Source organism: Mesoplodon bidens, assembly GCF_964165515.1.
Source record: "Mesoplodon bidens genome assembly, chromosome: 2".
In the NCBI taxonomy this organism is placed as follows: domain Eukaryota; kingdom Metazoa; phylum Chordata; class Mammalia; order Artiodactyla; family Ziphiidae; genus Mesoplodon; species Mesoplodon bidens.
The window spans coordinates 119,229,315-119,255,365 of NC_138177.1; the positions used below are offsets into that span (position 1 = coordinate 119,229,315).

At 43.3% G+C, this 26,051-nt stretch overlaps 1 protein-coding gene across 1 annotated transcript in view; it reads right to left on the reverse strand.

The window, feature by feature from the left end:
- Positions 1 to 1,638: 1,638 nt before the first annotated feature.
- Positions 1,639 to 26,051, reverse strand: part of ST6GALNAC5 (ST6 N-acetylgalactosaminide alpha-2,6-sialyltransferase 5) — a gene marked incomplete at both ends in the record, with an annotated part of 176,716 nt that continues 152,303 nt past the window's right edge. Inside the window, 3 exons of the mRNA XM_081226588.1 lie at positions 1,639 to 1,870; positions 14,172 to 14,279; positions 21,323 to 21,732. Of these exons, the coding sequence (XP_081082714.1) occupies positions 1,639 to 1,870; positions 14,172 to 14,279; positions 21,323 to 21,732 (750 nt within the window). The remainder of the gene's footprint in view (positions 1,871 to 14,171; positions 14,280 to 21,322; positions 21,733 to 26,051) is intronic.

Consider the following 26,051-nt stretch of genomic DNA (forward strand, 5'->3'; position numbering starts at 1 on the left):
CTTCTTTAATCTCAAACCATGTCATGTTTTGTAAAACAATGTCAGTCTCCATACATAGTATTTGCTGGTGCCTTCAAATTTGGCATTAGAGAAATTAATGCCTCCTAAGCCATGTGTAAAGAAAACATTGGTATATTTTTTAAAGGCTATTTTTGAACAATATTACTTGTGTAAATGAAAATCTTTCACACTGGCTGATCTTGGCTCGGAATAAAAATAAGTCCTTTATACTTCTGAAGACAAGGGAATGGCAGTGAATATAATGTAAGATTTGCAGGAAGTGAATCTGAATAGTTCATAGGATAAATGAGTTGTATCATGGGGAATCTCCTTGTATTCTTTTCTCCGCACAAACTCACAGAAATGCAGTTCCTTGTTCTTGTAGTCAGGGAATAGCATGAAAGACCCCCCACCCCACCCCCGCCCTCAGAATAGCATGGAAATTCTCTCTCTCTTTCTCTCTCTCTGGTACAAGAAGCACCAGAGAAGCAGGGGATGGATTTTGGCCAAAGGGTTCCATGGAGGAGGTATGTTTTTAACCACAAGAGGGGGATAGGTAGTAGGGGGATATAAAAGGCCCCCTAAAATAAGGCTCCTGCTACTGTGGGAGCCCCATCATTCCAAGTGCAAAGTCCTCATGTAGGTCAACAAGAGGCTCGTTGAGAGAATTTCAGATCTGGAATGAAACTTAAGAGGTCCGCTGGTACAGTGACATCATTCTTCAGAAGAGGAAACTAGGGCTTTAGTGAAGTAACCTACATCAATTATTACTAAAGCAAACTGTCTTTAAGTTTCTCTTGTTGGTATCTTTTTTGTTTGAACGACGCAGTTTTTGGTTTTCAATGTTGTCATTTGGAGCATTTCTGCATATTGGAAAATGTCATAGCTGTTCTTGAAGCCTGAGGGTTCAAAAAATGCAACACAACCTTTACAAGCCAAATACCGTCGCACGCTAACGATGAGCACTGGGAACACCGCAACTCATCTCCCAGTTCCGGGCCTTTTCCAACCATCATTCAGGATTAAAGAATTAGGAAGGATAAATTACCACATAATCATAATCTATAAAAATACTGGCCGAGAACACACTAAAAAACTCTCAATAAATAAATATTGGGCATTTGCTTATGAAAGACAGTGAAGATATACTCTTCAGAAATCATGTCCATACTTTCAGGCTGCTTTTTACAAATCACACATACAGAGTCCAACAAATGACAAAGGTTCAGGTTAGGATACAATTTGATAGAAAAATGACTTTTGACGTGGTATTTCTACAGAGGAATACAACTAATGTTGAGTTCCTAATGTCTCAGTTTCGAAGGCAATACTTAAAGAGATCCAAAATGTTTTAGCCATGGCAACATCATTTAAATGAGAGTTCAGCCCCTATGGTAACCCCTTTTGAAAGGGACGACACTCAATAGGATGTATTCATTCTGGAATTTTCCCTTACAAACCAACTGCACTGCTGTGTAATCACGCCTCAGAGGCACCTGGACATGGTACTTCTTGAGGACTGAAGCTACCCCGGTGACCAATTCTGTTCCTCTTTCATGTCTGGTGTTTCAGAAAGTTCAGTGGCCTGATGTCTGATACAGTGGGTTCTTGGGATTTCCATCTGGCCACACACATTCCTCAGAACATAGGTTTATTCTCAGGATGACTTATAGCAAGTGATTCTGGTTTCCAGTCTGGTTGAAAAAAGTGAATATTGAATGTCCGTGCCCAGTTCTTAAAGACTCGTTTCTCTGTGATAAAGCGGTGATGACTACCCTTCCGTCCTCGCTCATGGGAGAGGTACATCGTACATTCATCAGGTCCAAAAGGTTCGTAATAGTGATAAGGTACTGAAGGGTGATTGGGATCCCTGTAGGAGGAAAACAAGATAACTGATTAAAGCAAAAAAAAAAAAAAAAGTTCCTTTCACAGATTTAGGTGAGATGTTATCTTTAATAAGCTGATAAGCACAAATCATACTTTCAAGTTAAATGAATTCAACAAACGGTTTTGCTGATGTTTACGCAATATGCACGTGAAGAGGATCTGAGGCTGTGAAATAAACTCAGCGACCATCATTATCAAACAGCAAGATTAAACGTGAGCCCGTAGGATGTTCAGGCTTTTGGGATTTGCAAACTACATAGTCCTAAGAGCCAGCTATAGTTATGATTTCCACTCTTGCCCCACACAGTCTGTTTAGCACAAACAGCTATGAAGATATTTACAAAACAAAAACACATCATCCTCCTTCCCCAGCCCCGCCCCACTCCAAACCCTCCAGGGGCTTCCACTTCCACTAAGAGCATGGCCTACAGGGTGTTCCGTGATCTGGCTCCTCTCCAGAGCCTTCTCCTGACCCACTTGACCTTGTCTGCTATGCTCCCACCTTACTGGCCTCTCTGGTGGTCATCTCGACCAAGCTGGTCCCTAGCCTGAGGCCTTGGCTCTTGAGGGCAGTCACCTGGCTGGAACGTTCTCCCACCAGCTCACTCCTTCTCACTGCTGGGGATCGATTCAAATGTATCCTGATGCCTGCTCCTTCTCTCTAACTCACTTGCATTTATTTTCCTTGTGGCATTAATCATTTTCTGAAACTGCTGTTGTTGTTTACTTGCTTATTGTCTGTTCATGAGAGCAGGCCTTTGTCTTGTTCTTAGCAGGTGTTCAATAACTATTTTTTGAAGTTCTGTTGTTGAAAGAAATTTATATGGAGTTAGCAGCTAAACAGCAAGCCTCTAAAGACAATTCCTCCTCTAGGTATGGAAAGTGGATGATTCAAGTTTGATCGCACGGGAGAAACTCAGCAGGCACGCCGCCACCATTTTTCTCTTGCTGTTTTAGACGGACAATGTACTCAAACCTAGAGTCTCTACATTGAGAAAGTCCAAATCTTCAACCCCTGCTGTGTAGCCCGAGAGTCCCCATATTTTTCGGTCTCTATATCCCTGTCTCCGTCTCATAGGAGAAACACTGGCTCATTTCTTCAAGGTAATGTGAACAGGATTAACGTGGTGGTGGTGAGCGCCCTGATGTAGGGTTACTAAAATATCTCACCCCCAAAGAGGTCTGGTCTCAGACTGGGTTCCATTCTAGGCCAGTCCACCCCACCTCTTCTGTCTTGAAGTCTAAATGATAAGATCAGTCAAGATATCCCAGCAGATAAATCTTCCTACCTTGACCTACACTCTCCAAGCAGCCTTGTTGCAAGACTAAGCTCTTCTTGGTCTCTTCTTGGCACTTCTCTTAAAAAGTGTCCCAGCTTCCTGCAAACCACCTTACAGCACTTGATGCCCTGGGGTCCCCCTCCCAGCACTCAGCTTTACTCTAAGTACAGTAACTTGGTTTCCCAGAGATGCTCATCCTGCTAGATACCTATTCGTTTTCTTCAGAGGAGATCAATACACAAACGGCTTTTAGAGTAGCAAGTTTTCTGGGGTCAGGGATCGAAGTCTTTTATCAAGAGGGGTGTCGAGTTCATGGCTCTGAAGACAATAAACCTTTGAGCTTCCTCTCCTCTGAGGTTAAAGTTCTTCCAGGAAGAGAGATTTACTTTTGTCATGCAGCATTTAAACATTCCTCATCCTGGGTTGGATGCTGCACTGAGTTAATAGTTTGCATCTCTATTATGCCTGTCTCAGAAGTATCTCTATGTTCTATAGTGAGACATCAGATCCCGTCCTGTCCAGTTATTATAGAGTTTGCTTATTTACTTACCCTAGAAATTGAAACCCCTTAAAATTTTAATACAAGGTGTTTTCAATATATAAAGTGCATGGCAGGAAAAATTCAAGTTGGAAAGGACCACTATGAAGAAAAAAAATTTTAAAAAGAGAAATAGGAATTTGTGGGACAAGTCTCCCCAGATTCATATGGCATAATTTGGGGAACCGTGCTAAATTCAGGTTGCCATGGTAAACTTGGGGTTAAGCTTTTATTCCAGTACGGATCAGGTTTTAAATCTGATTCATCGAAGTTTTGGACATATTATTGGCATCAATCTGACTAAAGAGGCAATCAGGTTTCTAAAAATATCATGAGATTGATTTGGCACCTAGGCATAGAGGGAAATTGGAAACCAGATAAAGGATGCTATAGGATCAATTTCCTTACTCAGGAAGACCATCTCCTTGAATGAAAATGTATCTGGCTCCACATTGATCTCCTAAAGGGAGAATTAAATTTACATATTTGGTTCTTATGGTTTCAAAGGTGTCCAAATAACTGAGGGTTGTCTCCAGGCTTTAAAACTTTGTCCAAATGGCAGAAAAGGGCTTGATGGGACTTAGAAGACAGAGCCGAAGCAACTGCAGGAACAGCTCTCCTGTAGGTTGTCAGCCTGCCATCAGGTGTCGTCCACTGTGCCGTTCAGAAAGCCCTTCCTTCAGAAAGTTCAAGCTTATAATTCCTTAAGCCTTTTTTCCCAAGCCTGACTTTCTAAAGGCTGCCATAGTTTTTTTTTTCCCTCCACCTGATCCAAATGAAAACAGCAATAAAAATCAGCACTTTCCACATCAGGAGGCTACTACTGTAAAAGAGAGGATTCTGGAGCTCAGGTTGCTGTCTGGGGTCAGGGGATGCTCAGGGAGTGAAGGTGCAGGGGTGTGGGCTGTGCGGGCATGATAATCACAGAGCCAGTTCTCTAAGTGGCAGCAGCCTCTCATCAGCCCTCCAGGGGCCAGTGGGGGAACAAATCCTGCAGAATAATGTGAAGAAGGCTTGTTTTTTCTCTATAGAGAAAGCAGGTGGGGAGAATGAAAGAACTACCATCCATGTAGTGCACAGGTATTAAAGAAATAACACTGTATATGTTCCACCTCCATAGAGTCTGGTTTAATTGATTTGGAGAGGATCCCAGGCATAGGTATTTTAAAAAGTGCCTTAGGTTTGAGTATCAAAATAAATAATGGCAGTATTGGATTATAAGTCCCATAAAATAAAACAGAATACATATCCATGAGTCCATGATGATTTCAATAAATTACTGAATAAATAAATAAATGAAATACAGAATAATTCCAATTAATAATCTAGAAAGAATGAGGGAATAGAAAATCACCATTAGAACAATGCAGTAATTGCTGCAGGCAAGATGCACAGATGAATGGAATATGAAAGAGGAAAAACATGAGGAGAAATAGGTTATTTGCATAAAGTCCCCCCAATGTATTTATTAATAATAGAGGGAAAAATTGTAACTTTACAATGAGTAAACCTGGCAGACACCACCTTCACCAAGTGACCATGGTTAACATCACCAGTAATAAGACATTCTGACATCATGTACCTCTTGATATGAAATGCTATTGCTTCTGTGGTATCCTTCTCAGTAATGCATAGCCTCAATCTAATAATTAGAAACTATCACACAAATCCAAAGTGATGGACATCCTACAATGACCAGAATTCTTCAAATGTGTCAGAGTCATGAAAGACAAGGAAAGACTGAGGAACTGTCACAGGCTGGAGGAGACTAATGAGACATGATAAGAAAATGCAAAAGGATCCTGGATTGGGTTCTGCAGGAGAAAAATGACATCAGTAGGAAAAATGGTGAAATGTTGATAAAGTTTGAAATTTATTTAAGAGTATTGTACCGGTGTTAATTTCTTAGTTTTGATAATTTTGATAATTGGACCAAAATGGTAACATTAGGGGAAGCTGGGTGAAGGGTATACAGGAACTCTCTGTACAATTTTTGCAACTTTTTCTATAAGTCTAAAACTTTTTCGAAACAAAAAAATTTAAAAAGGTAATAATGTTATAAAGTTCTGTAGGAGATTCTAATATGCAGCCAGGTTTAAGAAGGCTGATTTAGTTAAATACCTGCTAAGCCTCAGTGCTTAGCTTATATTATCTCCTTTATTCTCCATCAGGCGTCTAAGGTTAAGTATCACTACTCCATGTGATGGGTGAGCATCCGGCACCCAGGGTGAGAGTCCTGTGCCTGGTTTAAGCACACAGCCTCACTCATGGGCCATCCAAGATTCTAGACTTGACTCACATAGTGCTCACTACTCCACATAGACTAACATTTAATCCTCATGTCGCCCCAGTGAGAGAGGTACTGTTATTACCTCTGTTTTACAAATGAGAAAACTCATACCCAGAGAAATTGAAGAAGTTTCAGGGCCCAGATCTGAACCAAAGCTGTACTCTTAAGAGTGAGGCTCTGTGTCTTAGAAAATTCCTGTGCCACCAGGTGGCTGTCTGCACTAATGGCACCCCAGGTTCCCATCAGGTTGGCACCACATGGTTGAGAGCAACTCTGTCCTTGCTGCATTCTCCCAAGCACCCACCTACAGAGGTGCCCCGTGCCTGGTGGGCACTGTGCAGCTGGTCAGGGTGCGAAGCACAGGCCTCATGCTCATCTACAATTCTGCCCACTGATATCTTATCAATGGCAGCAGGAGTTGGTAACGTGCCATTTTAAATCTTCTAAAGCTAAGCTGTGCAATTGGAAAGAAACCTCGTATCATTAACAGGTAAGGGTGGATATTTCCATTTCTGGGTATGATCTAGGTTGACCCTGATCTCCCAGTTTGGGCTGGACGATCTAGAAGGCTACAAAGATCCCGATGAAAGAATGGTGCTTTTGCCTCTCTTTAGAGCTCTCAGATACTCTCTCCAAACACACTTTTATTCTTGGCATGGTATATAGTACCATATAGCAGGTAGTCAGGAACTGTTTGAGAAATAGTGTTGAATCAGTAGCTGTCAAGTACCTCGGTTGTTTGGAAATTGGCTTGCACTGGGGGTCTTGGGGACAGTACGGAGCATTCAGAAGAAAATGTTCCCCTAAAAGGCCTTCCTACACAGCTGCTTCAGGACCGGGAGGCCCCATGAACCACCTTTATTCTGCTGCCTCCATTTCTTGTTTTGTTTTTTTTTGGTTTTTGTTTTTTTGCGGGACGGGGGCCTCTCACTGCTGTGGCCTCTCCCATTGCGGGGCACAGGCTCCGGACGCGCAGGCTCAGCGGCCATGGCTCACGGGCCCAGCCGCTCTGTGGCATGTGGGATCTTCCTGGACCGGGGCATGAACCCATGTCCCCTGCATCGGCAGGCAGACTCTCAACCACTGCGCCACCAGGGAAGCCCCTCATTTCTTGTTTTTACAGCCTCTTTTGGAAGGAAACTGCCACACACCTTGGAAGCCAGTGAAATAATACTTGTGTTTCTGGGGCACAAAAGGTGCCGAGAGCCTGCAGCTGTCCACCCGTCATGGGTCAAAGGCCCAGGTGAATCGCCTGAACCCCATATCCACACCCAACCACTCAGGCACCTCAGGTGGTGCCATAACATCTCATACCAGATGAATTGTACCCATGGGAGAGAGGAAGGTAATGAAAACACCTAGTGACCAGTAAGCTGGTCAAATTATAGCAAAGATAGAAGAAGAAATTATGGCAAAGTTAAGCATCTATGAAAAAAAAAGTACAACAATGTATTTTAAGTTCACTTCATAAAATGTGAACCACGTGGGTGCATTATATTCCATACCCGTCCTCTGTAAGCATCTGATTCTACAGGGTGGACTGTCGCCAAGTAGGAACTTGCCCTGGTATGCTGGCAGCTTTATTAATGTTCACTAGCTAATACCTCTAGCAGAATCAACTCTCTGATATTCACGATACCTTTGAGATGTCCTTCACGTTATGGATAAGATATTAATTTAGTTCCATGACAGTGATCACTCTTGAGTCGTTACTCTGCTAATTAATACTCAAGAAATGATGGGTAACAGAGAGTTGTAAACTTGGTAATGTGTTAAGTATGACCAGAAATATGACTGTTAGATAGAATTTAAATGCTTGGCCCATTATTATCACAAATAATTTACAACGGAAAATGAGATTAAAAATACTCACCATCCCTTAGTTTGGAAAGCAATGATAACAGAGCTTTTCCATTGCAATTTATAGTCCATCTAGAGAGAATGGATTTGGCTTCCCATATGGATACGGCATGATTTAAAGGTCTATGTCCCCATAATAATATATTTTGAGGCTGTCTCTGGTGTGACACGACATTAATTTTCTCTGGCTTTCTGAACACTGATGAGCCTGGAGTCCAGTGATAGAGGCAGGATGGAGACTGATGCCTCATGCCTGAGGACCCAGTGCTGGCCTTGGCTGGGAATGATACAGGCGGCCACCAGTGACTTCTTTGGGCCCTCGAAATCGGAACTTGCCACTGGCTAATTATACTTTTCACTCACCTGGCACTTTTGATCTTGGAATAAATATAGAATCAGTCTCCTAAACACCATCAAGGAAAGGAAGGTTTTTATTTATTCATTGAGTTAATCAATACTGAATACATACTACGTGCCAGACACAATGGCAAGAGCTAGAGACACAAACGTGGCTTGAGATAGGACCCCTTCCCTTGAGGAGATTACAGGCTGATGAAGGAGATGGACGTGTCACTCAGTGAGCTGAGGCAGAGGGGGAGGTGGCAGAGGCCCCAGTAGGGGCCCAGGTGGGGTCTGACTCAGATAGGAAGGCAAGGAAAGCTTGGAGGAGGAGGACCTCCAAAGCAGTGGAGGGAGGGGTTAAGAGTTTTGGCTCTTGAGCCCTGAAGACCTGAATTCAAATCCCAGCTCCATCACTTACCTGCTCCATGACTTTGGCCAGCTGTTTCATGTCCTCAAGCTTCATATGTAAAATGGCGATAATAATAATGTTTATCTCCTGGGATTATCATAAAGTTTCCATGAAATGGCACCTGTACTTGTACTCAGCACAGCACCAGCATGTGGTATGTGCAGAAAAAATATCAGCCATTAATATAACAGTGAAGAACCATTAGTGATCAGCCAGATTAAGAAGGAGGGGATGGATGTTCCGAGATGAGGGTAAAGGGGCAGGTGTGTGCAGGGTGAGCTCCTTCTTAAATTCCTCAGTACGGCTAAAACAAGTCTGTGAGTAGAGGAGATGAGACTAAGGTGGCTGCAGGGGTCAGATCCTGAGGGCTTGTGTGCTAAGCCAGGGAGTGTGAACTTTCTTCTAAAAGCTGTGGAGACCTACGGAGGGGTTTAAGTGGTAGAGTCAGACTTGTGGTTTGTCCAACAGCACAGTGGTGTTTGGAGTGGAAAGAGAAAGACCAGAGTTGGAGAGAGCGGTCAGGAGGCTATTGCAGCACCAGATTAAGGAGGAAACGGCTGCACGCCAGTCACATGACTTTTAGTCAGTGTTAGATTCTGCCAGGTTTCAAATAACATGTCCTTCATCTGCCACCATGGCCACTTATACATTCACTGTTTCCATTTGTGGTTTTAAATATGAACATGGGGTTATCCATCTCCCTAAGGAGTCCATGTGCTTAGTAGTTTAGAGGCTACTGGAAATCTTCTTGCCAATGAATGATTCCTGGAAGTAAGCCAGGCCCTTTGGGTGGAAGGGATGAGAAGGCCAGACCTCCAGGAGAGATGGATGGAAAATGACAGCTCCAGGCTTGTAGGAGTGGACCCACCCACACGTCTTAGAAGTCAGGCACTCATGGATTGCTCAGCTGTCTGCTCCCAGGATATAATTTAGTCCCCTACTGCACCTCCTTAGATGTCCCAGCATATAGCAGCTGACATTCCCTTTGGGTCACTGCCACGCTAAGCTGATGGAAATGACTGCAGAAGCAGTCCAGGGTTTGGTCCTTCTGTGCCTTGGTTTCCTTGGCAAGGAGAAGTTGATGACTCTATTCTCCTTAAAAGTGTGTGAGAGTGTGATTTAGTTTGGAAAGCGGCATGACCGTATCTTAGACCAGAGGTCATCAAGGCAGTCAGTGTTCTTATTTGCCATGGGACCCTTTGTGATATGAGAGCCCATAGGTAAAACAGAGAGAAGTTCATCTGCTGTCGATGAAGTGAGCCAGGAGGGAGCAATGTTCTTTCATCTTAACTCCTTGCCCTTGTTCCACCAGATCAGGTCAGGAGAAAGCCAGAGCTGGATGTTTCAATAAAGCCCTGTGGGTCAGAGACTACTGACAGGCAGAACGTGAATATTTTCTCCCACAGGAACCTTGGGAACCTTCTGTCCCTTATGACTGAATTGTGTCCAAGTGACACACAGGAGACCAAAGGCAAGAACCCTGTCTCATTCATCTTTGATTATGTCCCTAAGTGCCCAACACAAATTAGGTGAATGAATCAAAGTCTCTGTGATTTGTTTAGTAAGTGACTTCCTAGCTGTATCTCAAAGTCTGGAAAGGTTAATTTACCCAAAAAGAGCAGTTGGCTCTCCTTTGGTTTGCTGAACTCTGGCCCCATGTGCCTAACTCTTCATTCCAGTGAGAAACTGAGCATAAAGAAGCCACAGAATGGGGGGGTCTTCTGTGAGCAGCCCGTGGGGTGTCCTGCAAGGAGCTCGAGGGAAAGTGGGACCCAATTCACATGGGAGCCTTTCGTGTCATTGGCCCTCCCTGCCAACCAAGCACCGTTCATTAGTGCTCGCCAGACAGTTCCTTAAAATGTGTTCATGGGTGCACACCTGCAGATGAGTGAGCCATTTCTCCTCGTAAATTTATCCACGCTTAATGTACACCAGCACCATGCCAAGCATTCCTCATCTATTATGTCATGGAATTATCATATAACCCCTTGAGGTAAGTACTAATGTCATCATCATCTGCAGACGTGGAAACTACGGCTTCTGAGACGGTCATTAAGTAACCTGCCCATGGTAACTAAGGCTCAGTGAGGTTGAATAAATTTCTCAAGGTCACACAGCTTCTGACCTTGAGAAATATGGCTCATTTTCGGTCATATAAACACCCTTTGACTACAGCACGAGAGAGAGAGGACAGGGCCATTCATTTGCTTGGTATGTATGGAGCATCTGCTATAGGCCAGGACAGTACTGATCTACTGTCCTGTGCACCATGGCTCCAACAGTGATCCCAACACACAAAAGTCTCTGCCCTCGAGGTGTTTATATTCTGGTGGACTCAACCAGCATGAGGTCTGTCATCTCACAAAGGCTTCCCTACCACTTTTGGCCCCGGTGATATCTTATCTCCCTAAGTCCTACAGCTCATGACACATGTACCCTGCTGGCCTTAGAGTTCTTAGCTTCTTTCAAAATCAAGACAAAGGGGGAATGATCAGACTGGTAGCTGGATTAACTTATAAGTTGCTATTTCATTTTCTGGTGGTGATACTGTTTGCAAGAGTCATTTTGACTCCAAGTGGCTTTGTTGTGCTTGTTAGATTTCTGTGTGGGTAAGGCTTATCATAAGCCTCCAGAAAGCAAGAGCTGTGGCCTGTTCTTTGAACCCCCCCAAAATTCTTGGTACCTTTCAGGGCAATTCTCAAGGCTTAGGATAATATTAATAATTATTTTATATATTTTACATATAATATTATATTATTAGTAATACTAATGTTAGTAATCATCTTTCCTGAGCACTAACTGTGTGCTGGGCAGTGTGTCAAACGTTCTACAGCCATGATCTCATTTAATCCTCACCATGACCTGTTTGCTTTTATTATTATTTTCTTATGCCCATTTTGCAGATGAGGACAGCAAGATTCAAGGTCACCGGTAGGAACTGGGTGCCTGGTGGCTCAGCCCATGTGTCCTGGACGTGAAGATGAAAGGAACCTGGGAATCAGTCTGTGCTGCTCCTGCTCTGTCCCTTCTTATCCTTCCTAAACAGGCATCAGGACCGAAGAGGATGCTGTCACCAGCCTAACCCTCTGCACCAGAGGACACCCAGCACACTTCTTCACTCTCTCTGATAGGACACTGGGGTTAGGGATCCTTCTGATGAGTTCTGGCTGAAAGCATCTTATGAGAACAACTGTTGAACCTTTGGGATGGTGGCTGAGGAACAGAAGTTCAGAGCGGCTGCCAACATACGGTGCACAGACAGTATCTTGACTTCCTTGCTAGTGTCATTGTATAAATTGTTCCCATCCTAAGTGCACCAAGCTGTGATGAACTAACTCTGAGTAAGAGAAATGACAGGTTAACTTGCTTTTCATTTGTTTTCCATAATATGTGCAATATTTCCTTGAACACTTTAAGTCAATAACATTTCAATTTATTCATGCTCTTTTTCTCCAGTGCCCTAATGGCAATATTACATAATTTTATCTGCCGTCTAACCATCATCTTTGATGGCTCTTTGCATGCCCAAAGGGGCCACTGTCACTGCCTTTGTTAGCCTGTTGGTGGCCACTGCCTTTGTTAGCCTGTTGGTTTGAGGAGGCAGTTTGCTTTTTTACACCATCTTACCTACTTTTATTTATTTATTTATTTTGCGGTACGCGGGCCTCCCACTGCTGCGGCCTCCCCCACCGCAGAGCACAGGCTCCGGACGCTCAGGCCCAGTGGTCGTGGCTCACGGGCCCAGCCGCTCCGCGGCATGCGGGATCCCCCCGGACCGGGGCATGAACCCGCGTCCCCTGCATCGGCAGGCGGACTCTCAACCACTGCGCCACCAGGGAAGCCCCATATTACCTACTTTTTTGCACAGAGGTTGTTAAAGGGGAAAACAAGGCCAGTGCATTAAGTGATGAGGAACTGGGTGAGGATCCAAGCTCACTCTGGCCATGTACTAGGCGCTGTTTCAAGCACTTTACATGTATTCACTTATTTAATCCACCTCCAATCCTCTGAGGCAGAGTCTATTATTATCATCACATCCACTTCTAATGGCTAGGAAGCAGAGACAGAGAGAATGAGCGACCTACTCAAGGTCGCACTAGGTTAGTAAGTGGCAGTGCTGGGCTTTGAACCTGTGCCATCTGTGTCCAGGCTCCACCCCCTTCCTTACTACATTATGTCTTCCCTGGGGATGCATGAGTCCAGGCAGATTTCAAAGGCCTGCTCTGTCCACCCCTTTCCTTCTCCCCTGTGACCTGACTCTTACATATATAAACTAGTACTGCTACTGTGTGGTCTTTGGGTTAAAAAGGGTGGGAGAAAAGTGGCAAAGTGATAATGGCACAATTAAGTATGCTTCATCATTCTTGCATCAAACTTCCAAATGGTAGACTTTGCCTAAAGGCTCACGGCCTTTGAGAAGTTGTTAGGTTTAAAACACAGGAAGGTATAAGCAAGCATAAATTTTAATGAACAAGTTTAAAATGCCCTCCCACCCCAGATCTTACCATTTGAAGATCATGACTGAGGCCATGTGTAGGTCAGCAGGCATGCCTGAAAACTAGGAAACTTTCTGATTTTATTGGCATCGCTCCTTTAGGTTACAGGAAAATTTCAATCGGCCTTCCACAAATCAGGCCCTGAATATTTCTCAGTGTGTCTGTTAGTACACACTGAACTCTACCTGGGCACATGCCAGGAGGTAACTTAAGGTAGCAACAGAAATTACTATTACATCAAAATAATTATGCCTGTGCTTTTGGTCTTAGAAACACAAACCGAGGCTACTGATGTGGAAAGGGAAAGAGACTAAGAGGAATATTTTAATTTTGGAAAACAGGCCTTAACCATCAAAGAAATTGCCCTCTTTAATTCATTAAAAATTACCACGTTCCTTTCAAATGAGAATAAAACTAATATATTTTTTAATGAATGAATGAATGAATTTATTTTGGGCTGCATTTGGTCTTTGTTGCTGTGCACGGGCTTTCTCTAGTTGTGGTGAGCGGGGGCTACTCTTCATTGCAGTGCGTGGCTTCTCATCGCGGTGGCTTCCCTTGTTGCGGAGCACGGGCTCTAGGGCACGGGCTTCAGTAGTTGTGGCTCACAGGCTCTAGAGCTCAGGCTTAGTAGTTGTGGCTTACAGGCTTAGTTCTCCGTGGCATGTGGGATCTTCCCAGACCAGGGATTGAACCCATGTCCCCTGCATTGGCAGGCGGATTCTTAACCACTGCGCCACCAGGGAAGTCCCCAAAACGAATATTTCTTAATGCTTGTTCATAGTTAATATTATGCCAATTACTGCATTACTTTTGGTTGATAAATATTCAGAGGATTAATGAAGCCCACAAGATGGATTAATTCTCCAGCAGTACAAACAAAAACTTTCAATATTTTATATCACATAATTAAATGCTGTTTGTTGTTTCTAGAACCAGGACTTGGGACTTGTTAATTAATTGCTTCAAGAAGACAGTAAGACATGTTTCATGGTTGATAGTTGGAATCAGATATTTATAAACACTGCACAACACTGCTGATGAATTACATTTGCAGAATAAATCCTACCTGCAGAAGTCTGGGGGCACCATGCCATAAACATTGATCCTGTCACAGAGCTCCAGGGCAATCGTCATTGTGAACCAGCCAGTGCTGAGCCAAGTGTTGGAGATCTTCCTGGAAGGAACAACAGTTAAGTCTACAAGCTGGTAAGATAATCATTATACCCACTCCATCTTAAATCTTTTCTGGAACAAGGCTGACTTTAAACACACATACTCTCTCTCTCCATTTGGTAAATTCTCTTTCTCTCTCTCTCTCTCTCTCTCTGCTAAAGCTGGAACTTTAGCAGATAGAAATCTGTTACTAATACCACCATATTCCATGGTAATATGATAAATGATGTCAACGGTCCATCATGGTGGATTCTCAAGGGACTTCTACACAGTCAAAATGATGATCAATGTTTCAATGCTTAAGTGCAAATTCTTACCACTCAATTTCTTGTAAGATGACAATCCTCGTGTGTTGGCTCTTTATTAACTAGAATACTTGACTAGCTATAAGTTTTCTTTTTTCTCCAAGCAGGGTGGATGAGGAAGAGCTTACTAAGTGTGAATAAACACAGTTGTCTTTAGCTATCAATTAATCAACTGATCGACCAAATGATCTTAGGGTAAAAGCTTGCCTTCAACTAGACTAATTAACACCAACATCTTGACTGAATGTCTTTCCTTAGAAGGAGTACATTCATTTGGGAATGGGCTAATGACCAGAGGAAAAGGGACACAGGGATACTTATGTTTAGTTGAGCATTTGCTTTATTTTACCTCAGAACAGTCCGAGCCCTGTGAAAATTTGTATTCAAAGACCAAAAATGGACAGAATTTAAGGAATAAATCGGTGGGTTCCAACATTCATTCATTTGCCCATTCAAACATCTGTATTGAGCCCTAACCACACACCAAGTCTAAGGGTAATCGTGGAGACACAACATCAAGGTCTAATTTGACTTGTGTGGATGGCTCGGTCCACCATGCCATGCTGCTGTGGATATTAATTTCAATTCTTCGGGGGTTGCTGCATTTACTTTTTTTTTTCAGGGCTTGTGGCATGCCTCATTAGCCAGTTTCAAACACCTTATCCCCAAGGTCAGACTGTCTGACTTTGCCCAGCCATAGCACCGTATGTGATGTGAATGAAAGAGTCGCAGGAAAGCTTTTCTACTTTCACTGCATAGCACCCCTCTTTGAAAAGGAAGAGTTTTTGTTAAGCAGTTTGCATTATTTCCATTTCACATAAGGAATCACAACCAAAAAAGGCATTTTAAGATGTCTTTTGTTTTCTCACATACCTGACAGGAATGGGTAATTTAGTCATTCCTGAGTTTGTGGCTTCAACTTTCCAGTTCTTAATTCCTTTACTCATTTTTATTTTCCATTCCATTGTATCTGGATCCAGTAATATCCCAGGAAGTACATTAAAAAAATTCTCGAGATGGAAATAGCATGGATTTGTATCTTACTAGTTTCTGTTATTCACCAGCTAAATGACCTGAGGCAGGTTATTGCTGTTCTTTGAACCTTGATTTCTTATCTAGAAAGCAAGCATGGGAAGCTCTATCTTCCTGTGCTATTTCGAGGACTAAAGGAGAGAACATCATAAAAAGTTATCTAGTCTGGTGTGTTGATACATCAAGATCCCTTCCTCCCCTCTTGGTTGCTAGGTTGGAGCAAATGAAATAAATAATTCAACCATTACTCCCAGTGCTTTTTAACACACACAAAACAACTGATATCCTTCCAACACTGCTACTGGCTCTTGTGTAGGAGCCATCATCAGTAGTCAGGGCAGTACACTAAGTCCCTTACATACGAACTTTCAAGTTGCAAACTTTCAAAGATGTGAACGTGCGTTCGCATGTCCAATCACGTTAGTTCACGTGTCTGGCATACATAGTCACATGTGTGCATCCTCTACAAGTGGTTGTGCTTTCTTGTACTTTACTGTACAGTACTGTATAGAGTACAGTAGTACAGTATCTTTATTACAAGCCCAGGATGTCATCTATGAGGAGGAAAAAAGAGCTACTACCCAGACATTACTGGATTTTTTTTTCAAGAGGATAGATAGAATTGAATCCAGCAAGGGAATGGAACTTGTGCCATCAACATCAGGCATGAGTGAAATTGCAGCTTGCCCTCCATCTATTGCTGATGGTCCTTCAGCTCTACCATCTCCCACCTCCTCTCCCTCCCCTAGTCAGTAAGTCTTCTTGCCTGTTCACTAGATGCCAGCTTCTGTATACCAGCTGTTGTACTGTACTACTGTACTTTTCAAGGTATGGTACTGTAAGATTAAAAATTTTTTTGTGTGTGTTTGTTTTTTTATGTATTATTTTTGTGAAAAGTATTATAAATCTATTACAGTACAGCACTATATAGCCGATTGTGTTAGCTGGGTACCTAGGCTAACTTTGTTGGACTTACGAACAAATTGGACTTATGAACACACTCTCAGAACGGAACTTGTTCATATGCAGGGGACCTACTTTAATTAGAAAATTCTGGAGCCTCCAGACTACATAGGTATTAACAATCCCCCTTGTTTTTCACCAGGGCTCTAAATTCAGAAGACCTCTGGGACTGAAGGAGGTGGGACAGAGCAGACCTGACTGAATGGGGGAGCGGAAGAGAAGGCAGTGCCTTGACTCAAGTTAGACCTTGTCTTCACCAAGGCTGTGACCTTGAGATGGCAGGTTGTTCTAGACTTAAACTGGGAGAGTGAATAACTGGAATGATGTGGAGCCCAGGAGGAGAATGACAGCTTACTTATACCCCCAGATTCCTGATCCAAGAATCACACTTATGTCCCTATGCTTTTGAGTTGTAGGAAACACTAAGAGGGCTTTTCCCAGTGGCAGAAACTTCCCTACAACTTTGGCTTTCTTTTGTGTGATGTAGTAGAAATCACAAGCCACAGCCTGAAATATAGGGGGATGTGACTCTACAGCAAAAGATTTTATGGGTAAAAATGGGGAGAATAAAAAGTGGAGGACAAAAGAAACTAAGGTGAACATTTCTTTAAAGTTCCACTTAAAATTCCGCGGACTTGCGAAATAGTAGTCTTTTGGGATCACATGCTATAGAAATGCAACTGCTTTGTGCTGCCGTTCTAAAAAGATTTGAACTCTTTTTCCAACAAAGGAATATCTAGTGTTTTTACACTTAATCAGCTGTAATGAAGGAATATGAAGAGCTGTCATGCGCTAATTAGGGAAAATTATCAGATATTCTTTTATATGATGAAGTAGCACACTGAGCTGATAATGCTATAGTACACACTAAATTACAATTAAAGGTCTTTCTGCTCCACCAGAATCTCATTTATAATCTCTATGAAAATATTCTTCCTGCAGTTATTTCATTTATACTTCTTTTATCTAATTACTACAATATTGGTTCTGAATCATATTTTCCTAATGTACCCTATTCAATTATAAAGTTATTTTCAAGTGCAGTTACTTTCTAATATCAAAGAATACCACTTGGCCATCTATGTCATTTGTCATGCTTCTTAATTGCAGATTGTTCCTGAGACATTTTTTTCTCCACTTTTAAGTAGGGTGAAATTTCCATAAATCAAAATCTATTGAATTATCTCATTTCTTCAAAATATTAGCCTGAAATGAATGTCCTGATTATGAGATTGCAAAAGTAGATATTCCATACTTTGTGTATCTTTAATCCATGCCACTGTTTTGTTAGGTTTCAAGAAAAGCATACACAGAGGCAATACTGTTAGACCCTAAGTGTTTTGTGTTTTAGTTTATAGAAATAGTTTTGTTCTGATGGGCTGTTTCTGACTTTGTTCTTTAGCTTGGAGTAGACTGAAGATTAAGAATATGGACACATGAGAATATTGAGTCAATACAATATTAACTTCTTTAAGACAGTTTCTTAAAGGTAAGAGGCACAAAGATTCTAAAAGTTGACTGTGTACTTTGGCCTCCTACAAATCCATCAGTGTGATTCCCTGTGTGGGGACTGCATGGATCCTAGGAGATGGATGAGAAGCCTGGTAGCCAGTCCATGAAATTTTATCTGTCTCTTACCATCTGGCCTCACTAAGGACACAGGCTTATTGAGGAAAATGTTTTCACTGGTCAGAATTTAATGAATTTAGTGAGTGGGTTATGTCTTGATGTGAGATTGTTTCCTAAAGATGTAAGGATGCAATGACTAGTCTCCAAGTTTTCAACTTAATCCCTTAAGAAGATCCAGAGCAATGTGTAAATATCCTAAATAGCTAACACTGCAGCAGTGTTTCAGAAATACTTAAATTTAGCAAACAACCATTAAACTCAAAAGAGAGAAGTGTTTTCTATTGAGAGTCTTTCTACTTATTTTGAATTTTCCAACCAGAAAAAAATGAAACTGTAAATAACTTCCCTCATTCTCCTTCTCTTATAAAGTGCTCTCTTGGTTAAATAACTCATTCAAATGAGCAACAGGCTCTTATTTGTGGTTTTTAAAGGACAGTAAGTGACTGGATTTCATGACAGCATGTGATGACGACCAGGATCCCCCATGTGATAAACTGGCTGGGCTAACCATGGAGTCACCTGGGCTTCCAGGGAAGGAGGCCACAGTGCCAGTGGCCAGGTCCACCTCTCCTCAGTCCATCAGATGCCATGCCCACTTTTGCCTGGACCAGCCCTCAAATGGTCACAAGGTTTTAAGGATTTAAAAAGAAAGCTCTTCCCTGCAAAGAATTTGGGAATGATGGGCTTTGGTCTTTCTTTAAGACTCTGTTCTTCATAATGAGCTGCCTAAGCTGGCCAAAAGGATTTAGTACTTCACATTCTTTACTTATTGTATCTCTTTAGTTTTAAGATAAGAAATTGACACAGGAACAGTTTTTGTAAGGGAGGGGGTAAATTACATCATTAAATGTGTATTAGTTATAAACATACGTGTTTTAGAATTAAGGGAATGAGGAAATTTAATTATTAGACTGGTCCTACGAGGCCTAGTCACTATGCCCTTTTCACATGTGAGGTCACTGAAATGTTAGCTATCTTGTCCAAGGCCATATAACTAGTGAGGGACAAAGAATACCAACCCAGAGCTGTGTGTTTGGACTACACTACACTGCTCCTTTCAATACCTATAGCTGTCCTTTTCTTTACGTAGATTTGGCCAGCTCCTCACCCTTTATCTCTGCTGCCTCTCTGGCTACTCCCCGCCAGCACTCCTGTTGCAGCCACAGGGACTCTTCTCCAAACCCCTGGAAGTCCTCTCACCTCCGAGCTCTTATACCCATAAGGATGTTTCTCTCTCCCCTTCTCAGGTTCTTCTTTACCTGGATAAATACTTATTGGCCTAGGTCTCAGCTTAAATACACCTTTTGGAGAAAGTCCATCACACCCTCATCTTCTAGACCAGTGCTTTTCAAAAGATTTGACCTATAGTCAGAAATACATTTTACCTCATGATTGAGCATATATGCTCACATGTATTGTACATGGTTTTCATTTCATTTTAGTTTTCTAAAGTGTGTAATTTAGTTTTTTTTAATATATTCACAGAATTGTGCTATCATCATCCCTATCTAATTCCAGGGCAATTTTATCACTTCAAAAGAAGACCTTGTATATGTATATTTCTATGTATAAAACCGAAACAAATTTTATCCCATGAAATAATACTTTGCCTTACTTACTATAGGAGATGAATGCTGGTATTGTCTGTTTTATTCCATTCTTTCCATTACATTAAAAAAAATCTTGCAGTGACTCAATACATACATTTCATGTTCCGTTGCTGAATTGTAAGCAACAGTTTGGTAAGCCTTGTCCTAGACTACGGCAGGTCTCTCTGTCCCACTGGTCATAGCACCGTTTTCTTCCCCTCACATGACCTAGCACACTGGCCACTACTTGGTGAATATCTGCTGGCCCTGTTAAGACTACATTCTGGGAGGGCAGGGTCTAGATCTGCCTTATTTCTGACAGTGTATATCCCCAGTACCAGGTGCAGTGAAGTAGTAGGTACTCAATAAATATATGTTGACTGAATAAATATTTGCCTTTTAAAGAGAAAAATAACCCCATACACTTCTTTTTGGTTAGTGTTCACACAAGTAAAATAAAATGCAATAAACCGGGCTTCCCTGGTGGCGCAGTGGTTGAGAGTCCGCCTGCCAATGCAAGGGACACGGGTTCGTGCCCCGGTCCGGGAAGATACTACGTGCCGCGGAGCGGCTGGGCCCGTGAGCCATGGCCGCTGAGCCTGCACGTCTGGAGCCTGTGCTCCGCAACGGGTGAGGCCACAGCAGTGAGGCCCGCGTACTGCAAAAAAAAAAAAAAAAGCAATAAACCTATTATCTTGCACTTACTATCAGTGTAAGCCAGGAGCAGTTTTGCCTCATCCTCCAGAGTAGGGATTTGGCCCTGAATTATCTGTATAAATGTCTCAGTGCTTCCTTTCACTTTGCCCTATAAATTCAGCTTCAGCAGTCCAGTCTCCAGGAGGACCCTACCGATGAGCTCTATAGATGGCATGAGCAGTGTGGTCACAACAAAAAGCACTTAGCAAAAGCTTTTAGAAATAAAATAATGCCATTTGCAGCAACATGGATGGAACTAGAGATTATCATGTCAAGTGAAGTAAGTCAGAGAAAGACAAATACCATATGATATCACATATATGTGGAATCTAAAAAAATAATATGAATGAACTTATTTATAAAACAGAAACAGACTTACAGACTTAGAAAACAAATTTATGGTTACCAAAGGGGATAGCGGGGGAAAGATAAATTACGAATTTGGAATTAACTACTAGTATATATAAAATAGATAAGTAACAAGGACCTAGTGTAGAGCTCAGGGAACTGTATTAAATATCTTGTAATAACCTTTAGTAGAAAAGAATCTGAAAAAATATATATATATTATATATGTATGTGTATATATATAAAAAATATATCTCGATAACTGAATCACTTTGCTATACACCTGAAACTAACACAACACTGTAAATTAACTATACTTCAATTTTAAAAATGGTTAAAAATTAAAGAAAAAGAAGCTTAAGGAGATGAGCTTATCTGACATAAGCATAAAAAAAAAAGCTTTGCTTTTGTTGAATCAGCCAGCAAGGACATTTCCTCACCCTCCCCTGGACCCCGGGCACCCCCTGCCTGCGCCTCTGTACCTGTCTTTGCCGGTCTCGCGCTTGAAGAGCTCATCAAACTGCAGCATCTTGTGGCGCGTGATCATGAAGGCCTTCAGCCGGGGCAGCACCTGGCTCAGGAGCTGCAGGTTGTTGTAGACCTGGCCCTTGCCGTCGCGCCGCATGTAGCTGCTGGGGCCCCAGAAGATGAACACAGTGCCCTGGCTGACGTTGAGCAGGTCGTGGCGGTTGCGGAGGATTCGCTGGAGGCTGGAATGCGCGATGACCCTCAGGCTGGTGCGATTGCCCACGTCGTGCCAGTAGCCGCGCGTAGGGGCGTCGTTCATGCGGATGACGCACTCGGTCTGGTCAATCCGGGGGCCTCGCAGGCTACGCAGTAGGTGCCCCGAGCTCGTCACCAGGGCGCAGTCCCTGCAGTGCATTTTAAGGGGCTGCAAGAAGGGGGAGAAGGACCCCATCAGCGGCAACACTCGCTTGGTACCAGCAGGTCACTTCCCTGCCTCCGAGGGCTGCCATCTTCGCTCTTCTCCCTCCTATGCCAGAATACATCCCTTCTGCTATTACCCCATCCATCCCTACATTCTCTTCCAGACTGGTGACAGGGAGTACTGGACAACAGGGAAAGAGAGCCAGCGGTGACCTGTTGACCACTGGGCTCTGGGCTTTACTGATATTAATAGATCAAATCATCATATCAACCCAGCAAGCTTGCTGTTACTGCCATTTTACAAATAATGATACCCTAGGCTCAGAGATGTTGAAAAATTTGCCCAGAGATGCATAACTAGCAAGTAATTACGTCATGCTTTCAAACCCAGGTCTTTCTGAATCCAAAGTTACCCCCAAGTTGAAGAAAACACTATACTACAATTTGCTGTGACACTAGTTTTAATGCTCTTAACTCACCTTATTGGAAGTTAAGCATGTATCAGTGTTCTTGGATGCTGTACAAATATGTTTATCCTAAATAGACATCGTCTAAGAATCATGTGAGAAAAGACATGCAAATTGTAACCCTTCAGAAGCCATAATTTTGAAATGAAAATTAGGAGAGTTTCTCCCAGTTTAAGGGGAGAGGGAGAGAAATTAAGCCAGTCCATCTTCAAAAATGTAAAGAAAGCCTCAAGCTCATCCACTGTACTCGCGCCCTGTGGAAGCCCTGGCCCTATGGTGCCCACCAGGGACAACGCCAATGACAATGCTCATTTCAACATCCTGAACCAGTGATGTACTTTCTGAACACCTACATTCTTACAAGTTAAACATTTCCCTGTTCATGTTTCATGAGAAATATCTCTCAGTTGCTGTTTGAAGATAATGTAATTAGGGTCGGAGGCCCAGGCCAGCAAGTGCACAAAAAAATGATAATCAAGAATGTTCTGAAGGACAGTTGCACTGTTAGATTTTCCCCAGAGCCTCTACCCTTCCTCTCTGTTAACTCTGAACTAGATGCACTGGCTCCCTGCACAGTCTCAGAAAACTGGATCCAATTTAGTGTTGCGTATATACAGTCTTGTATTTTCCCTTGGAGTTTCCTAAGCCATAGCTCTGTCTTCCGAACCAGACAGAGAGCACCGAGGGCGGTCACCTTCCCTCACTGCAGAGTGGCCAAGGGCACCCACACAGGATGGTCCAGGCTTGTCTACACTACCTGTCAGCTATGGGACCTTGGCAAGTCACTAACCTCTGCAAGTCTCACTTTTCTCATTTTTAACCAAGGATAATTAATGCCCCATTCCACTTTGATAGAATTAAAATGTACACAGTGGTAGGTTGAGCCATTTAAAATTGCCAATATTTGACCTGCGAAAGTAGCAACTGCATGGGGTTGAAGCCAGTCCTTACCATAGGACATGGCACGGCGTCATTCATTAAGTGAAGGCTGCTCTGGGGCTTTTCAGGCAGAGTGGAGTGCATGGTAGGTACGCACCACATCAGTGTGTACTGATAGCTCTGGGTTGCTAATTGACACATGGGCTTATGAAATGGCGATTCTACCACTGCAAATTCTCATCACTCATTTGACACCCAGTTACTCTTAGGTGACAAATGTGCTGGGCGACAAGAATGCGAATGGAATGGAAAAACAGAACCCCTCAAAGTTTATACTTTACTGGGGGGCAGTAGGTCAGAGATGTGCAATGACACGTGACACAATGCGGGGCTGTGCCGCACTGTTAGTAAAGGGGGCTGTTTAGAGCACAGCAGGGCTGGGGGCACGACGGAAAGGGTGGTCAACTTAGTTAATATTTCTGATGTTCTCTATGTGCCCGGCACTGCTCTGAGCATTTTATATAATTGCATTAATTCTTCAAATAAACCTATAAGAAAGATACTACATCATCACCCCTGTTTTACTAAGGAGAATATTGAGAGGTAGAAGAGGAGCCCGGTTTGTTAGGGGTTGTTTGGGTTTTAGCATCCAAAGTCCTGTATCCTGGGAAACTTCTACTTGTGTTAAAACATTCCTACAAAGATGACAAGGGCATCTGCAAATAGCATGTGACTAAGTGATGATTAGGGTCAGGAGACCCAGGGTCTAAAGAAGACTTTATCACAAATTGGGTACTTAACTTTCTCACCCGTAAAACAAAGAGAGCTCCAACTAGACACTTGTGGCCAGAAGATATTCATTCCTTCATTCATTTAACAGACACTTATTAGGCACTTAATACACCCCTGAGGTACAGTGTAACTCGGTCCTTTTGCTTAATAAGGTCACTTTGCAAGATTTCATTCCACTGGACCTGAAAGCCATTGGGACCTGCTTTTTCTCCTCAGACTCACCTAGAACTATTATCTTGAATTTTCCAGTTTGATTTATAATTTCAAGACATTGTGCTCATTTTTACTGGGGAAAAAATTCTAAAGAAAGGTCCCAGCATTTCTTTCCCCATAATTAATTATTCTGCTGTGATTCTCAGAGCATAGGCTGCTTGACGGGTGAAACTTGTAACACCTCTGGAGACTGCAAGGCCTCCTCTCTCCCTCTCCCTCTCTCTCTCTCTCTCTCTCCCCCCACTATGCCCATGTGAGGCAGGATGAACACCCTTTCAGGGAAGGCCAAGGTTCCTGACTGTGCCATACGGACCCTCTGTGATTACTGGGCACCACCAGAACATGCTGGGGTCCACCCAGTCCCAGAAAGCCCTCCCTCATGAGTCCTGCCCACCTGCCTTAGCTCTGAGGTATTGATTACCTCAGGCACCAGCATCCTCTCTTTGAGTTGTACAGATGCACCAAACAATGCAAAAAAGATCTAAGTCTGAATTATGCCTTAAGTGCCTTTCGGTAAGTGGTGCCAATAAAGTGGCAATAGCTGTTCTGAACAATGTTACACTTCCTGCAGTTGAGAAGAGCATGTACCAAAGGCTGAATCACTTCCAAAGGCAGAAACGAAGTCTCTTTCCTGCATTCAGAGGGACTAAGGGTATCTTGGGGGGCAGAAGGACTATACAAACTGTGGGACCCAGGTTCTTGGGATGTTACAGTCCCCTGAGACAGCCATGTTCCTGCACATCGAAGTACCATTATCATCCTGAGTATCTTAATGACATGGGTGAAAATACTCATGCCTTGGTGAGTTAAGATTCCTGATGTAGGGCTTCCCTGGTGGCGCAGTGGTTGAGAGTCCGCCTGCCGATGCAGGGGACGCGGGTTCGTGGCCCGGTCCGGGAAGATCCCACATGCCGCAGAGCGGCTGGGCCCGTGAGCCATGGCCGCTGAGCCTGAGCGTCCGGAGCCTGTGCTCCGCAACGGGAGAGGCCACAAGAGTGAGAGGCCCGCGTACCACAAAAAAAAGAAAAAAAAATTCCTGATGTAGTACTGAACATGTCCTTCCCTTAAACACTCAGATGCTGGGTTGATGAATCACTCAGCGGAGCATGGAAAGGTGAACTTGGGGCCCTGCCAGCAGGCCAGGGAGATCTCCACCGAGGACAGGAGACAGGCGGTGGTTTCTGGTGGACTCACTGCCTACCTACGCCTTCTACTTCTTACAGTATTCAGCCTCCCTGATTCTTGGGGACATTTTCCTTAAACACTCATTTGGTGAGGGGTTCCGCCCTTTGTAGGGAAACATGGGCACCCATGTTAGGTCACTCCAACCTTGATAATCTCTCTGGCTTCCTGACCTATGTACAGCACTCAACTAATACTAAATTGATTGATGGGTTGATAAGTGAGTGAATGAAAGCCAACCTCCAGGCTTCTCAGTCCTCTGAGAAAACCTCCATATATACAAAGAAGACATGATGTGGTGCCCTAACCAACAATTCTCCTGCAGCCCTATGTACTAATACCACGGAGAGAAGCAAGGGAGAGCACAGAGGAAACTCTGTCTGCAGAGAAGGAGGCTGGGCCATTTGCCTCAGGGCCACCCAGCCCAGGGAGCCACAATGGCCAGAGCCCAGGGCACTGCTTGCAATTAATGGCTGACTGGGAAAATGGCCCAGGACACAGTAAGGGCCATTAAACCCAGCTGGTTATTAATCCCCAGTAAGAGCTTGATGCCAAGGTCATTAGAGCTGTTGTGCAGTGAAAAATGCTGAGGAAAATCTACAAGGCACGGAGGAGTTACCTCTTCTCCAGGCCACTGATGCTCGGAGCAGCAGCCCAGGCCCCAGGAGTGCGGTGCACAGGAGCCTATGGGGGCAGGTGGGCTGGCTTCTAGAGGGAGTGCGTGCACACACACACACACACGGGCACATGCAATGCATCATCCCAGTTCCTAGAACAGTGGCTGCAACTC